The 17024-nt window shown below is 33.0% G+C and overlaps 1 protein-coding gene across 1 annotated transcript in view; it reads left to right on the forward strand.

Moving 5' to 3' along the window:
* The first annotated feature begins 1052 nt into the window (after window positions 1-1052).
* gon4la (gon-4 like a) overlaps window positions 1053-17024 on the forward strand; it is a 39004-nt gene continuing 23032 nt past the window's right edge. Inside the window, 13 exon segments of the mRNA XM_087295817.1 lie at window positions 1053-1203; window positions 1459-1657; window positions 1749-1820; window positions 3994-4202; window positions 4303-4377; window positions 4478-4528; window positions 10632-10682; window positions 10777-10875; window positions 10958-11062; window positions 11801-11962; window positions 14173-14383; window positions 14460-14561; window positions 14643-14683. Coding sequence (XP_087151943.1) covers window positions 1480-1657; window positions 1749-1820; window positions 3994-4202; window positions 4303-4377; window positions 4478-4528; window positions 10632-10682; window positions 10777-10875; window positions 10958-11062; window positions 11801-11962; window positions 14173-14383; window positions 14460-14561; window positions 14643-14683 — 1356 coding nt within the window. The 5' untranslated portion in view covers window positions 1053-1203; window positions 1459-1479.

A 17024-nucleotide genomic window follows, 5' to 3' on the forward strand; every position in this document is an offset into this window, starting at 1 on the left:
CTTATTCACACACATACACTACAGACAATATAGCTTACCCAATTCACCTATAATTTACCACATGTTTTTGGACTTGTGGGGGAAACCGGAGCACCCGGAGGAAACCCACGCGAACACGGAAAGTGATCCTATTCAAGTTTCTACATAGTAGCTAGGTATCAATGACCCTTTAAATAAGCTACAGACATTGTGTAAGGGTACAGTAACAGCTGCCGTTTCTAAGTGTATTTGAGATTTTTATCAAAGTTGTTTAATATTTTGACACTGTTTAAGACTATTATTAACATTGAAATGACTAAATCTTCAATTGAATTCCAACTTTGTTAAATTGTGAGCCAATCGTTTGCACACAAGAAAAGCATGAATATTAGGCCTGCATCACTAATTATTTTAGTAACCACCCAGCTTTGCTCAAAGATTGTGCAGGCTATGTTACATACACTCATTCATTTCCTTTTCATTTTCTTTTTCGACTTAGCCCCTTTATTAATTAGGGGTCGCCACCGCGGAATGAACTGCCAACTTATCCAGCATGTGTTTTTAAGCAGTGAATGCCCTTCCAGCCACAACCCAACACTTGGAAACGCTGTCACATATTAACTGGTAAAAATGCTTCAATGCACAGTTGCTTCTGGGGTTGTTGTTTTTGCTCATAGAAAATGTCGTTGATTAGATAATGTTAGCTATAATGAGTTAGAAACCACCCATTCATGGATCTGAAAGTTTATTTTACTTCATAACGATTACTTTTTATTTTTCTTATTTTTTAGTTATTCACTTACACAACCAAACAGAAATGTTAGGCTGTAGTTGATATCACTATTTGCTAAATCATTACGTTAGATTTGCAAGTAACCTACAATTTTCTCACTTTTTAAGGTTGGCATATTCACAGCACATACAAATTTTTCGTATTTTTAACGCTTATTTCGTCTTATTTATATCAAGTTTAAATGGCTTTTTGTGGAAAAAACTTAAAAGTTATAGTTTACCAGCTGAGGGACTTTTATTTGCACATTTTCTAACTCGATTCCACTACACGGAAGTGACGCGCTTTTGTTGTGTATCTCGTCACCGCAGCACTTTTGTACCGTGTGTTGGCGGGTGTGTATAAAATATTAAAATGATTAATTAATGTCTACCTCAGAGTGCGAATAAACATGACAACCGGGACGTTCTGCTGATATGACAGAAATTATGAAGGTAACGTTAACGCTACTGTAACAGACATAACTAATGTTAACGTTGCTGCTTCAGTGTAAAAAGCTGCTGTCGGTTAAAAGCCAAACTTGCATGGTAATTAAATGCGTTAAATGCAGGAAAAATAAATACAGGTTTCTTTCTGACGAAAAGGGGTTGATAAATAAACATAACTGAAGACGTATAGGACGTATGAAGTGTTCGGGTGTACATGAGTATAATGGTTCACTCTTTATACATCATACCTTCCCCTAAAAGGTTTAAATATGGAAGCCTGAGATGGACCAAACTCGCAAACGGAGACTGAATAACAGAAAACCTGGGCTTTCTCAGTGTAAAGTAGCGAGAGCAGAAGAACCCGAGGACATTTCTGAGAGCAGAGATGTTAACGTTACAGAGCCTGCAGGATCAAACTTCAGCTCCATCAGAGCCTCCAGCCCTCAGTCTGACAGCACCAGTAAGATCTGTACTTTGGGTAATACGTGAGATATTACAATATAACATGTGTCTTTCTTCATAATCTGAGACATTTGTGGGAATGCTGTTAGGTCAAGAGCAACATGCTGCATGTACACAAACATCAGAAGATGATGCTGAGAACAACTTGATCATCACATTTGGTGAGTCAGTGTACTGTCCTCATAGTGATATTGTAATCATTGTTATACTGACCAGGCGTGTGCTTCCAGCAAAACCGTAGCAAGCCTTAGTCGATTTTGGAAACAGTGGGTGACAAATGCAGCCCTGGTCAATACACACTGCAAAAATTATTTTCTTTAAAATTTAATCTTGCATTGCCTTGAAGCAAGATTAGTTTGCTTACGCTGTTGGTTGATTAATTTGCTTATTTTAAGGAAAAACTGACTTAATCTTGACATTTTATTTCTTAAAACAAAACAAAGTTTTTTTTAAATATATTTTGACTAGAAACAATAAAACTAAAACTCTTGAGTAAGAAAGATAGATGTATTTTGCAGTGCATGTTTGATATTTGGCATTAGGATTATTATGTTCATTCTGCTTTGATGACCCCTGTTGATTAACAGGACTAAGCCAAAGGAAAATAAATAAATGAATGAATGTACTAGAACAAAGAAAGAAAACAACCTAAGAGTATATTCTAGTGTAAAATGTTTAAGTGATGTGAAATGTATGCTTAGGGAATACATTGATGACATGAATTTAATATTTGAGCCACAAATTAATTCTCAGTTAGTTAATGACTGCACTGGAGTTTTGGGAGACACAATTTGAAAAGGCCTCATCATATTTACTCATCCCATTGTTTTCCAATGTTTCTTTCTTTCTTTGAGGAAAACGTGCTGTATTTTTCTCTGTATAGTGGACTTCTATGGTTACTCAGTGGTTTGAACCTCCAATTTGCAAGTTCAGTGCAGCTTCAAATGGGTTTATTAAAATATTTTTTTGTTTAGTCTCCATTTTAGAGGTCACAACAGTGAATAAACCATCAACTATTCCAGCATATGTTTTTATGTAGCGGATGGCCTTCCAGCTGCACCCCAGTACTGGGAAACACTTAAACACTCTCACATTCACACACGCACACACACTCATACACTATGGCCAATTTAGTTTAATCAAATCACCAGCTCTGCATGTCTTTGGACTATGGGCGTAACCGGAGCAGCCAGAGGAAACCCACGCAAAATATTGTTTTATTAAATGTACTTATATATTCATTTTTGATATTTAAATAAAAAAATTTATTTATACTTTAATTAATAGGTCACACAAATTCTATCATAATTTAATCACCATTGTCACAAACCTGTTGGACTTTCTTTTTTTTTGTTGTTGTTGTTGTTGATCTCAAAAGTAGCTATCTTGAAAAATGTTGTAAACTGCTAATCCTTGACTTTCATCGTATTTATTTTTCTACCATGGAAGTCACTAGCTTTGTTTCCATCCAAAAGTGCGGATGAACTGTATGCACAAAACTGGATTATCGCATAAAAAAACATGCAAATTAAGCAGCGTTTCCATTCCATTCACTTCCTGATTAACTGGCGCCAAATATCGACTGTAAAAACTGAATTTGCTGCAGTAAGAGAAGCCGCGTCAATCTTTTATTTTTTTCATCTAATAAAGGACTTGCACCTCAGAAGGCAATCTTGACACGCAGTGAATGTGCGGTGGCAATTGAAGGGGTCAGATGCAGAGCACAGACTCTCTTGATTCTGGAGGTCATTTATAATAGAATAACACTAATAGTTAAACGATGAGGTGTTTTTAAATGACCTAAACAACATTTCAGATGTTTTACAGGGTGCTCAGCCTGCTGGTTTGTCCATTTACACACATTTTCATCATTACATGATCTCTTATAACAAAGTCACATGACCTTTTTTAATGCACATACTGAAATTTGTGCGGTAAAAGTGTTTCCATCATAGTTTATGCGTTTCTTTTTTTACCGGATAAAAAGTTTATCCTACTCAGTTATGTGCATACATATTTTATGCACATTTTCAAAATTTATGTGCATCATGATGTTTCCATCAACCGTTCTTTTATGCGCGTATGCAAAATGCGCATAAAAATAAGTGGATGGAAACATAAATAAATAGAATAAATAGTGAATATGTTTTTCTTTTGGGATAAATTATTTATTTTTGGGGTAATCTATGTCTTTAATTGTATTATTTCATTAAAATTAATTAGTAGAGTTACATAAAATCTAAAGCCCTCTCTCTGCTATTCTAATAAAGATAAAACAATATCAGTCTAGCTAGAAATGTGTAGAAAAAGCAGCTGTGTTTCTCTCTCTCTCAGATAAGGAACAAGCTGGAACCCGTGGGATGGGGCGAAGGAAAGGCTTGAGAAGGAAAAAAGACGCCATCAATGAAGTAGAAGCTCAGCAGAATGAAGTGGAAGATGAAATCCAGCCGGAGGTGGAGATTGACCGAGAGCTGGACCGAGAACTGGAGAATAAATCCAGACAACATAACTTAACTTCTGCAAATGTTCGAAGCATTATTCATGTGAGTGTGACCTGAAAATGTTGGAAACACCAGTCATCATAATGATGTGTTTGACTCCGTATTCAACATGTAGCTCAACATCTTCACTGTCACTCTGCAGGAAGTGATTACCAATGAGCACGTCGTGGCAATGATGAAAGCTGCTATCAGTGAAACTGAACCCATTCCTGTGTTTGTGAGTATCTCTAATCATCATCTGCTCGGCTAGAAAGAGATTGAAAGCTGTTTAAACTCTTCTCTCTAAAAAGTCTAAAAACTCTTCGTCTGTCTGTTAGGAACCCAAGATGACTCGCTCTAAACTGAAAGAGGTTGTGGAAAAAGGAGTTGTAAGTTGCTTTGATTGTACAAGAGCCATGTGCAGTACACTATTTATCACATATTTATCATTGTTTTAACTTTTAAACCTCATTATGCATCTGGTTTGATCTATTTTTATAATAGAAAAAAATGTAATTGTATTTTTGTCAAATGATCAATTGTCAAAACTTATGTATATATGTATGTGTATGTATGTATATACATATATACATGGGTATGTATATATATATATATATATACATATATATATATGGCTGATTCCAGCGTTATGGACGTGACATTTGCAGAAAAAAAATTAAATGTATATACTCGGAGAATGTATATGTTAACAGAATATTGAAATATCTGTTTATATTTTTATTACCCCTTAACCATGGAGTTTAGGTATCAAAAAATATCAGTCTATGCAGGCGTTTTATATTTAAAATGACGGCAAAATGAATGCGTTACGGACGTGACAAAAAAAAGACATGAGTTTTGTGAGTTGACATACTTGGTTAAAATTCTGTGAATAAAAATGCAGAAGCCAAAAATATTTATAACAGTCAAAAGGATAAGGGTTGGCTCTGCATGGGACATTTATAATTCATTTTATTTAGTTTTTCATTTTTGCATTAATGAGGGAAAACTATCGTTACGGACGTGACTTGTCTTCGTTACGGACGTGACTGCTCTGAAATTGACAGTTGACACATTATGAAAATCAGATAAATGCTTTCAAAACTTGACAAAAGACCTATTTGTGGATATCTGTTGGGTGTGTAAACCAATAAACTTTAACCTCTGAGACATCTGAATGGTAAGGTTGCACAATTAATCAAACTTTAATAGATATCACCTTGTTATATTTAATTAGTATTATGGCATGTGTGTTGTTAAAGGTTAACGCACGTTCGAATGTTCAAAACTCAATTCGTAAACAGTGGTGCATGCTAACATGGTGCTTTTATCCTCTGAATAATATAGAATTGATAATAAACATAATCAGCTATAATAGGCCTATGTTTATCGGGCTCCTTTCCAGACAAACTTGAATTGAACCATTGCCCGACTGTTAGTGCGCAAGACCGCGTCTACGTGGAGAATATTCAAAATCTAGTTGTGTCACAGTTATGGCAATATTATATTTGACAAAGTTTATTTTAGTTTATTCTAGTTAATGTGTTAGTCGATTGAATAAATAGCTTAATTTGTCCACTCGCGCTTGCTTTCTTTTTCTCGTCGGCAGTCACTTCAGGACAGGTTGAAAAAATTTAAACAGAGGAACAGGATGAGAGAGAAAACTTTATTATGAAAGGTTTTGTGAAAAATAGCCATTAATTGCAGGCATGTACGATGGATGACTATAATGTTTATATTTTTAGGCTATAGTTTATAACCGATTGTGTAAAATATTGAATGACCTTACAGCTGCAGGTGCTATCGATTTACTAACAAATTAAATGCTCCTATAATATAGTTAAAGCTTAGATCAATATCAAGATTTTATTCTTATTTTGCCGCCTGTAAAATAATTTTAATAAGCACTCAAGCACATTTGCCGGGTGCTTGAAATCTTTGAAAATGTTTTCATTTTAATGTAGGCTATAGCCTATTTTCCAGCTTTGAAAGTGCTTAGATTTTGGATAAAGGGCTTGGAAAATTAATTGTGTCGCTATGATAATTTATCTTTATAAATAGTTATTAATTAATAAAATAAAAAAACATATTTATGCTTTGCATGAAATGAAAACTCCGCTGTGGCCTGTGCAAGTGCCTGCAGCCTGACCCACGGCGTGCGCATTTTGAGCAATGGGAAAAGACCAAATGCATGGAGGTTATTGATTTTGCGCCCTGCATGCGCGCCTCGCGTTTTGCCATTGCCCGCTTTGTGAGCTCCAGAGGAAAAGCATGTTACCTCAGTGGCGTCTTTCATTCTTCAATCAAATGAAAGATGAGGCGGGGTTTCCTTTGAGGTGACAAAGTGTGTTGTCAAGATACGGCGAACTTTTTAATAACGTAGTAGAGACTTGTGGTCGCTCTTTTAAGTCATCCAAAGTTGTATGACTTTACAAATCTTGAATTTCATAATATTATTTTAAAAATTAAATTATGACAACATTGACAGCAACATTAGCGCACAATAGACCAGCTGATTCAGTTGTTACCAAAAGTGACATACCAAAGAGCACCGTGCTCCTTTTTTTCTTGTCAATTTAAAATGCATTGCGGAGCGCCTCACGTCTCTGGAATGAAAAAGCGCGTTCGTTGTGATCGGCCTCTATGAGCAACACATATTTGTTAACTCGCAGAACAGTAACACGTGCAAACACGTGCTTACAGATGTATTTTGCCAAAGAAGCTAAATGAAAGTAGGATATTCTGGCCACAGTTTGACACAGGAGTTGACACAGGAGTTGACGAACCAGCGCTGATGCTGGTCGTCTGTGCAGCCTGGAGCCGCGTCATAAACTCAACTAGGTATATTGATGATTTAGTGCAGACTAACCAACAAACCAATTTTTTTCCATTGGAAAATAACAGTTATTATTAGTTCTTATATACATTTTTAAATAGCCTACATAGCCTAATCTACAAATCAAACAAAGCCAAATATTTTAGGATAACTTTCATTTTACAGCTTATAAAACATGTATGCAAATTAAAACAGTATCACATGTAAATAACAAAATTGTTATATCCTTAGCCTATATTTAACAAAAAGTATAGGTTCAAAGCCTTATGGTTCATTGTCATTATGTTTCACTATACTCAGCGCGCCCGCGCACATGAACCGCAAGTAAGACAGAGGAAATAGGCTAATAAATCATAATTAAGACATAATCTTTAAACTAATGACCTCTATTAAAAATGTTGACAGGTTTTGTAATATTATAACAGCGGAGCATTAATTGAATGCATTTTTTCCGTAAAGCAATCTATTTGATCTAGCCTAATATTTTTTTATTGACGGAAGAAAAAAAAACACGATTGGACAAACAGTCTATGCCGATTCTTAAAAAGCATTCAGTCAATGTTTTCGTTTTGTAATCTTAATTTGTCATTTAAGTAAAAAGGTTTAGAGCAGGATTTATTTTATTATTTTTGTTAGTTTATTCAGTTATTCTGTGCTGCTAAAAAAACACTGCAGGTGCGTGAAGATGCTCCTTCTGTATGCTGTTTGCATGTTAAAATAACCTAAATCAGTATTTTAAAATGCAATATTTAATGTGTCAGACAAAATAGGCACGTCAATTTTTTTTTATTAAATAATATTTTGATATTAATCTGTTAACGGTTAATATCGCTTAACGAGCGGTTGTTGGTTGGCAACATGAATCGAAATCAGCATTCCTAGTTTGGCATAAATTGTATCTTAACTATTTGATCTATTATTTGACGGTCAGTTACCCTATCTACAAAAGAAACAAGAAGTGCTTCAACACAAGGTGCTGCATCGCCAAAACACCAAGATTATGCGCCAAGATTATGGCATGTAAAATGTTGTTCTCTTTATTAAACATTTATTTTTTAAATGTTACTAAAATGGTTTATAGCTAACTGAAATGTTCAGTTCTTGATATAACATATGGATGTTATGTAATGTAAGTCAGTAATTGTAATGCAGCATCATAATGAACAAATATGCGCTAGTCATTGGCTTATATTAATAAGGAGTTCAAAAATGGTCACGTCCGTAACGCAAAATTGTAGTTGTTTAAAGCAAAGACCTGAGATGAGTTGGCGATCATAATTAGTATGGACATATTTTGGCTTTGTATACAAAGTTTCATTTTATTTGTTATAATATTTATTCCACAATATAAACTTTTTTATTAAATCGTTACGGACGTGACATGTGACCGAAGCTGCCTGATGTCTTAAATATGTAGCTCATAAATCAAAAGGGCAGTAATGTTATGAAAAAGTAAGGGTAATTATTTATACTACAGACTCCAATCCTTCTGCAGAATGATTACTGTTAACATAAAGCATGGAAAAGGTGCGTCTTTAATCCCTTTTTCTAAAGCACGAAATGTGGTTGGATTATAATGAAATTTACCATTGGCACAATCCTCATATTTCATGGATAAACAAACCAATTTCCTTAAAAATTCAACAAGAGCACATCATTACAATAAAATATAGACCTTAATGAGCAAATTTAAATAGGTTTTGTTATTTTGGTCAAAAGTTTATTTTTTCATGATAAGGTTGACATTTTCATGGAATTGACCATATATATATATATATATATATATATATATATATATATATATATATATATATATATATATATATATGTATATACAAACATATGATACAAAAATAAAATATATATATTACAAAACATATATATACACAAAACTGTATATATATGTATATATACATATATATACATATATATATATACATATATATATATATATATATATATATATATATATATATATATATATATGTATATACAAACATATGATACAAAAATAAAATATATATATTACAAAACTATAGCATCTTAGTACTGGTGTGTTACCTGTGCAAGTTGAAACTTCCGTTTTCTCAATTATAAATTAATTTAAAAAATACTAAATGCAGTGTTTTTTTGCAATTTGTTGGTTTTTTCAGACAAGAGCAATCCTAATTTTCACATTTTGCATTTTGTGCCATTTTTAAATAGCAAATCCTGAACTGAACATATATGTATACTTCTCCATTTATTTACTTCCAGCAAATCCATTTGTGCCATTTTGTGGACTCATGGGTGTGCCAGTCTAGAAAGAAGGTGTGTTAATTGTTGGCGCAATGTTGGAACTGAATTTGACCTCGCTGTTGACCAACTGAATGCAGGTCTAAATTCCAGTACAGAACGCATTAGTTGTGCGTCTATGCATCCAAACACTTACACATTGCTTAATACACACACAAAAAATCAAAGGATTAAATTGTTACAAAAAATATTATTTTCTACATAAATATAAAAACCACTGCCTTCATGCTTTCTGTATCTTGGATGGCACTTTTTTTAGTTTATTCATGACCGTTTGCTTTTGTATAATGTTGTTATTATTATTTATTATATGCATATTTATATTTGTTTTAATAAAAACAAGTTTAGCGTTAGATTTGTCCGACTGTTAGGTTTAGGACCAAATAGGGGCACAAAAATAGAAAGTGTGTTTGGATATTTTTTTTGACCACACTTTGTTATTATTGTTCATTTATTTGTTTGCTGGAAATTAGAACTGAATTTTGAAACAATTCTTTGCACTTAACAAACAAAATTTAATATGTAGATTAGTAGATGTCTTCAATGTAGTGCGTACAACAACATTTCCTTATCTACAAAAGTAAAGGAGTAAAGTAAAGAGGAAGTAAAGAGGCCAAATGGAGAAGGCTCATTCTTTCTCCTCGCGCTTCAGATGGTCTGTTTAACTGTTTTCTCAGTAGTGAAGCGTTTAGTTTTTCCACTTATGAAATCCGCCATGTAAAAAGCAAATACATCATGGCGCGATGCAACTGACTCTTAAAGGGAATGGGAGATGAGATGTTATGCTCAAACACACTTAACTTATTAAGAGAATAAGCACAACCCTGTTAGACCATGTGCTTTCACGCAAATCAGAATTTTCCATCTCTAAAATAGAAAAAGAAGTGGATTCGGACATGCCCTTAATAGTTTTGCACCATGCGCTTTAGACTTTGTGCCTAGATCGTTAAAATAAAGCTGTTTGTGTCTTTCTTTTTTTTCATTCTTTTAAAACTTGTTTTAAAACTATAATTTAGTCTATTTTAAATAATTTTTATTCTTTATTGTTATTATTTTTTATAGATATATTTCATATCTTTTTAATTTTTGTTTATGTAAAGCAATTTGAATTACTACTGTATATGAAATGTGCTATATAAATAAACCTGCCTTACATTACGTATAACGTAGAAAACTTTTTAATAATGTAAATGTTTAGGTTATGGCTGTTATTTACTTGTATGCATATTTTTAAATCTTCAGGTCCAAATGGATTTAGTATGTTGAAATAATACCGTTTGATTGCATTAAGAGGGTTGTCTCCCTGTAAAATGCTTTAGCAATTAATAAACGCAATGGAGTATTTTTGTTTGCTTTTATAGGTCATTCCCACTTGGAATATTTCACCAATTAAGAAGCCAACAGAAGCAAAGGTGATCAGCAGAGTACATTTGCAAGAAAACATGCATGAGACTGGGAGCAGGCTGTGAATTAAAGGTAAATAAATAATGGTGTGTGCACTTACAGAAGGGGCCCCAGTTTGTGGATATTCCATTAGAAGAGGAGGACTCTTCTGATGAAGAGTATCGGCCTGATGAAGAGGAGGAGGATGAGACAGCTGAGGAGGTTGGAGAGAATAACTTTTCTTTTATTTGATACTTTCTGCTCTCTGGATTTATAGAGTTTGTTATGTGTGTGTGCTTTATAGACTCTTCTGGAAAGTGACTTGGAAAACTCCTCATCTTCTCCACGGGTGAGTCGAGTACAAAGATCACACTCTGAATCTGAGGATGGAGCCAGTAGATCCAGACTGGTAAGACCTTTGCAGATGGAAATGCTATTGCTAGAAAGTACTGTTGATGTCCATTATCATTCATAGGTTTTGTGTCTGAAATATTTATGAAAAATATCTGTGTAATTAAAGTCTGTTATATTGTAAAATAATGCGACACATTCAAAAACAACTGTTTTCTGTTTTAATATATTTCAGTGTATTGCAGTGATGGCAAATCAGAATTTTCAGCTACTGTTACTCTAGTTTTAATGCCGTGTCTTTTCACAATTAATGTTAATATGTTGATTTAAAGCTTAAATGTTTATGTTGTTTTAATCAGTGAAACAAATGCATTGCTTATTATTAATGAGATGAGAAGAAATAAAAAACATATTATCACTGTAAAAATATATATTTTCTAAATTTCTTTTATAAAATTGGCTGTTCCATTTATTGATTATGATTTGCTGAGCCAGATTTCCAGTCATTATAAAATATAATCATATAAATATAATAATTATGTATAATAAAAACAATCAAACAAGAAAAGCACACGTGATCAAACTGCACTATTTTTCTCTTTATTCATTTTTTTCCTGTTTTTTTCTCTCTCGTCATTACTAAAGAAATGTTAGAACTACTTATTACCATCAAGAAATTATAAAATGTTTTTCTGTGTATTTTCTAAAACGTTGACTGGCATAAAAAAGTAACCATCTAACAAAAAGCTGCTGAAGCAGTACTGTAGTAAAAGCCATATTTTATCAATATTTACAGAACCTTTGCCGATCCAGACACCTGACAGTGGCTGCCACACCAATGGGGCCCCCGCCGCCACCGGACACCTCCAGGGCTCCACCAGAGTGCAGTTTCTTAGAGAAACTCCATGCTGTGGATGAAGAGCTGGCCTTTGGAACTGACTGCATGGACTCATATCAGGTACAGCTCATTAAAGTTCATTAATATGATAGCTAAACTAAAGAATGATCAATAGAACCCATAATTCTTTGCACATTAAGTCACACAGATATCATTACAAACACATTATCAAACCATTGTTCTTTTTGTATTGTATTGTAATTTTGTTTTTCTTGCTATTCCGCAATCTTGAATTTTATCATTTTCCTGAACATTGATCTTAAAAATCGATCAAAAAAGTGATAGTCGGGATGTGGTCAAGTATGTAAAACCCCGTACCCTGCATCTTTTCTATTGTGCACTCACACAGCAGAGAACATACATTTAGAGCAGTGGGAAGCCGTTGGCGGTACCTTGTTCAAGGAACTCACCTCTGCTGTAGTATTAAGTGTAAGAAAAAATGAGGACGACGTGGAAATCTCAATGATAATATTTATTCAGCAGTTTTTTCACACGGTAGTACCTTTGGTTCACCGGAGTAAGAATGAACCCCGAGCATGCTTAAACCTTTTATACTGTTTTAGATGTTGCCTTAAACTTGCCTTTAAATGTAAATGAAGTAGCTCCTTGGCTGCTGACCCAGCTGTTCTCTCCATCTCCCTATGTTAATGCAGTTTCAACACCATTAATGAATTGGTTCTCTGTCCAACTCACCCATCCCCATTCTACAATTGTCAACATTTGGGTTGAGATGTAGTCACCTAAAACAACGCAGAGACAAGAAACTGTTGACTTCTATTTTCTCTCATAACTCAGCCCTTTTGGGAAATGAGCATCAACACACCATTTAGGGTGGAAGTTGGGTTGAGGCAGACTCATTTCAAGGATGGTGAGAGAGCTGGTTATTGTGATTTGAACCTGCAACCCTCACACAATCTTGACATGAAGCCATGGAATTAAAGTAGTTTAATTAAATTTAGAGCAATATACTGTGTTAGCATTGATGTATTATTACTAAACTCAAGATTTTGAGGTTGTTGTGTTTTAAAATATTATTCCTAATTTTAAAGGTCCCTTTTTTATTATTGTCCTTACTTCTAAGTTAAGTCTTGATAGATTGCAGGAGTTTTGCAAAGCACATTGATACTAGGTATGCTATAATTGGCCAAGCTTTCTCTCCCGTTTTGATTTTTTTTTTAAATATATCATAGACTTTTGTTGTTATTTTAATCAAATTAGATCCAGATAATGTTTTGTCCATGCCAGCAAAACAAACTACACTTGGGGTTGTATCTCTGCATCTTAAGTTTAAATATATTTACACCAAACCATGTCATTTCTTTGCATATAGTCTATACAGTTGAAGTCAGAATTATTAGCCCCCTCTTTATTTTTTCCCCTGTTTTCTGTTTAGCGGAGACATTATTTTTTTCATCACATTTCTAAACATAATAGTTTTAATAACTCATCTCTTAATAACTCAACTCATAACTGATTTGTTTTATCTTTGCCATGATGACAGTAAATATTATTTTACTAGATATTTTTCAAGACACTTATATACAGCTTAAAGTGACATTTAAAGGCTGAACAAGGTTAATTAGGTTGACTAGGCAGGTTAGGGTAATTAGACAAGTTATTGTATAACAATGGGTTGTTCTGTAGACTTACGATACAAAATTAGCCTAAAGGGGATAATAAATTTATCCTTAAAATGGTGTTTAAAACATTAAAAAACTGCATTTATTTTAGTCTAAATAAAACAAATAAGACTTCCACAGAATAAAAAATATTATCAGACATGCTTTGTAAATTTCCTTGCTCTGTTAAACATCATTTGGGAAATATTTAAAAAAAGAGAAAAAAAATCAAAGAGGGGCTAATAATTCTGACTTCAACTGTATGTCACCACCTATTGATCAAGAATGATAAATTATTAAATCAAATTACTTGTATTTATGATTTATTTATACCACACTTAACTCTTCATTCGGCATCTTTTTAACTTCATTACTGCTATATAAATTATTTTCAACATATTTGTAGGATTCTGCTTCAGAATAACTTGAATAAAAGAATCATTTATTTAAAACGTCATCCAAGCTATACTGTCTCAACATTCTTGCTAAAAATGTATCATTGTTTTTAAACCTAATCTTATTGTCTCAAAATTACTGGTACCATTCTATGTAACATAAACAAACGAAGTATCTTTATTGTCAGTCCTTAATATATCATGTAGTAGATGTGATAAACTATTACTCAGTTTGTAAATCTCTTTTTGGCATTAGAGTCTCGGTGGTGCAAGTGGAGAAGAGAGTTTGATTTCCTTCCGCACGCGATCAAAGCGTCCACTGAGAGACGTCCCTCTGGGTCGCCTGGAGGCGGAGCTACGGGCTCCTGACATCACTCCTGACATGTATGAGTTTGGCTCCGCCCCTGAGGACAGAGAATGGACACAGTGGCTGCAGGGCCTTATGATCTCAGATATGGACAATGATGGTAGGTATGGACAGACCAAAATACTGAACGTACATGTGCTCAAATGTGCTCAAAAACGATCTTATTCGCTTGTCAGAGGAGGGTGATGATGAAGACGACCCCGAGTACAATTTTCTGGCTGACATTGATGAGCCTGATGTGGAGGACTACAGGAATGACAAGGCAGTGCGCATCACCAGTGAGTTCATTAAAGAGAATTAAAAAGGCCGGTCATCTTGATAGTTTTGATATTAATCTCCTTCTTTTCTTTGTTATTCAGAAAAGGAAGTCAATGACTTGATGGAGGAACTCTTTGATGCGGTAAGATTTTTTTTATTATTATTTATTTATAATTTTATTCATAGAGTTGTTAAAACAATCTAGTTAATAATGATTTCTGAAATATGAAATAAATCGACTTAATTTGAGGGATCCAGGCTTAAAAAAATGCATTTTAAAGCAGAATGTCACAAGATGGGACAATTTAGATGAATTAAAAAGTAGTAAATGCTTTGATTTACTTGTTTTTTTTTCTTTGTTTTTATATATAATATAATATAATATAATATAATATGTTTAAAGAAAGACCTTTGACTGTTCTTGTACTTGATAATAGAGAATGGAAATCTATGTCATGGCGAGTTGTGTTTAGTCATGTTTGTAGACGCACAAAGGAGTGTATGATATACACTAATGCAAATTACCAAAGAAAAAATATCGTTTTTTTCCATCAAATTTTTCTTTTATTTTGTATTATTCGGACACAGAAAAGCATGCCGTAGATGATCAGCATATAGCAGTGTGCATAGTTATACATGTAATAACTAGGCCCACACGGAATCTGCGCGTGCAGAATTTTGCAGATTTTCTGCAGAATTCCACAGATTTTTAGCCCATCATTAATTCTGTTTATTTACTTGAGCAAATGTGTTTAAATCTATATTTATTCAATTTTTAAATGAATTACAGTACTATTATTATGTGATAAATAAATGTATTATTATTATTGACTAATGTGAAAATGATCATCTGATTTATGTACAATGCAGTTTGTACAGTAATATTTTCTCTGTCTTTTAGTGGATGAGAGACTTGCTTTGTTTACTAAATAAAGTGAATCTACTTGGATTTGCATTTTAAACATTAAATAAAAGTTAAAACGACATTATTTTTTATTACATATATTAAGGTTTTAGTTATGATGCTACCAAAATAATTCAGCAGAAATCCGCAGATTTTTACCAAAATTCTCTGCAGAAATAGCAAAAAAACGTCCGCAGATTCCGTTTGGCCCAAGTAATACCCAATATACAGGTTGTTGAATAATAATATTAATAATAATGCCAACAACAACAATAGTGACAATAAAAAGGAAAAAACTAAAGAATAAATAACAAAGACATACTAAAACAAATAAAAATAATAACAAAAAATAATAATATACGTATACACATACACATACAAATACATAAAACAAATTTCCAAACCAAAAAGACAATTATCAAATCTTTATTTAAGGTTAAGAAATTTTCAAATTAAGCCAGTTAAAAATAAATTAATAAAAGAATTGTAATACACAAATAGAAATAGGTATTCAAAACTATGCTAAAAGAGGTCTACGACAATGAAGAAAAGTTATTAAAAGCCCAAACAGGGAACCTTAAACAATTACTATACAGAAAAAAACTAATTAAAAAATAATAAAAAGGGAAAAATAAAGAAGATTGTTTTATAGTAATATCTTTTGAAGTACATTTTACAAACACTCAGAATAAGATGGATTTATATGTGTCTGCGAAGTTGAAATTATATAAAGAATAATGTCTCCAACAGTGAATTGAAACTAGAGAAGCCTAGCACATACACAGAGAGATCGAATCCTAAGCCAAATTAAATCAAATTATTAAAAAGCTTATCTGCAAGTAACAGGGTATCAACAAGCTGCCACAGGAAAACTTTTCCATACAGTATATAACTTTCTTCTTTATTTGCAGTATGAGCACTTACAGTTTATTCAGGGTGTCTGCAGAGTCTTAAAAGTTATTACAAAAATTAATAAATCAATTTAGAGAAATGTAAGGCCCTTAAAAAGTATTAAAAGGTCTTAAATGCTATTTTACAAGGTATTCAATTCTGAATCGGTGTGCTAAAATTAACCTGAATTTAATCTTTGAATATTGGGATGCTGTGTAGTTTAATAGAGTTTTAGATTAGGATTCATTTTTTGCAATCAGTATTTAACAATGAATACTGCAAGTTAAAATGTTGACAATGTTACTGGTTGAAACCTAAAGTGGTGATGAGTTGTTAAAATGTATGCAAAGTCTTAAAAAAGGTCTTAAAAGGCATTGAATTTCAGTCTCTGACTCCTGTATATACTCTGTTATTACTGACTGACTAGTGTATATTTGATTCAATACATCAATAGAAATCAGTAAGATCCAGGTTCCCTTGTCTTAAATACCCAGAATGCTTTTCACTGTAACTACACATTCCCTTTCTCTATAGCCATTTTCTCTTCGTTCAGTCTTCACAGAAAATCTCTCCACAATATCGAGCACTAGGAATCTTTGACATGACATGACATGAATGTTAACAGTAAAAAGAGGCCTTTTTTATCCTTATGCACATAATTCTTATTTGTTTTAAATGTAACACAATT

Source organism: Danio rerio, chromosome 19 (genome assembly GCF_052040795.2).
Source record: "Danio rerio strain M-AB ecotype USA chromosome 19, GRCz13ab, whole genome shotgun sequence".
Lineage (NCBI taxonomy): Eukaryota > Metazoa > Chordata > Actinopteri > Cypriniformes > Danionidae > Danio > Danio rerio.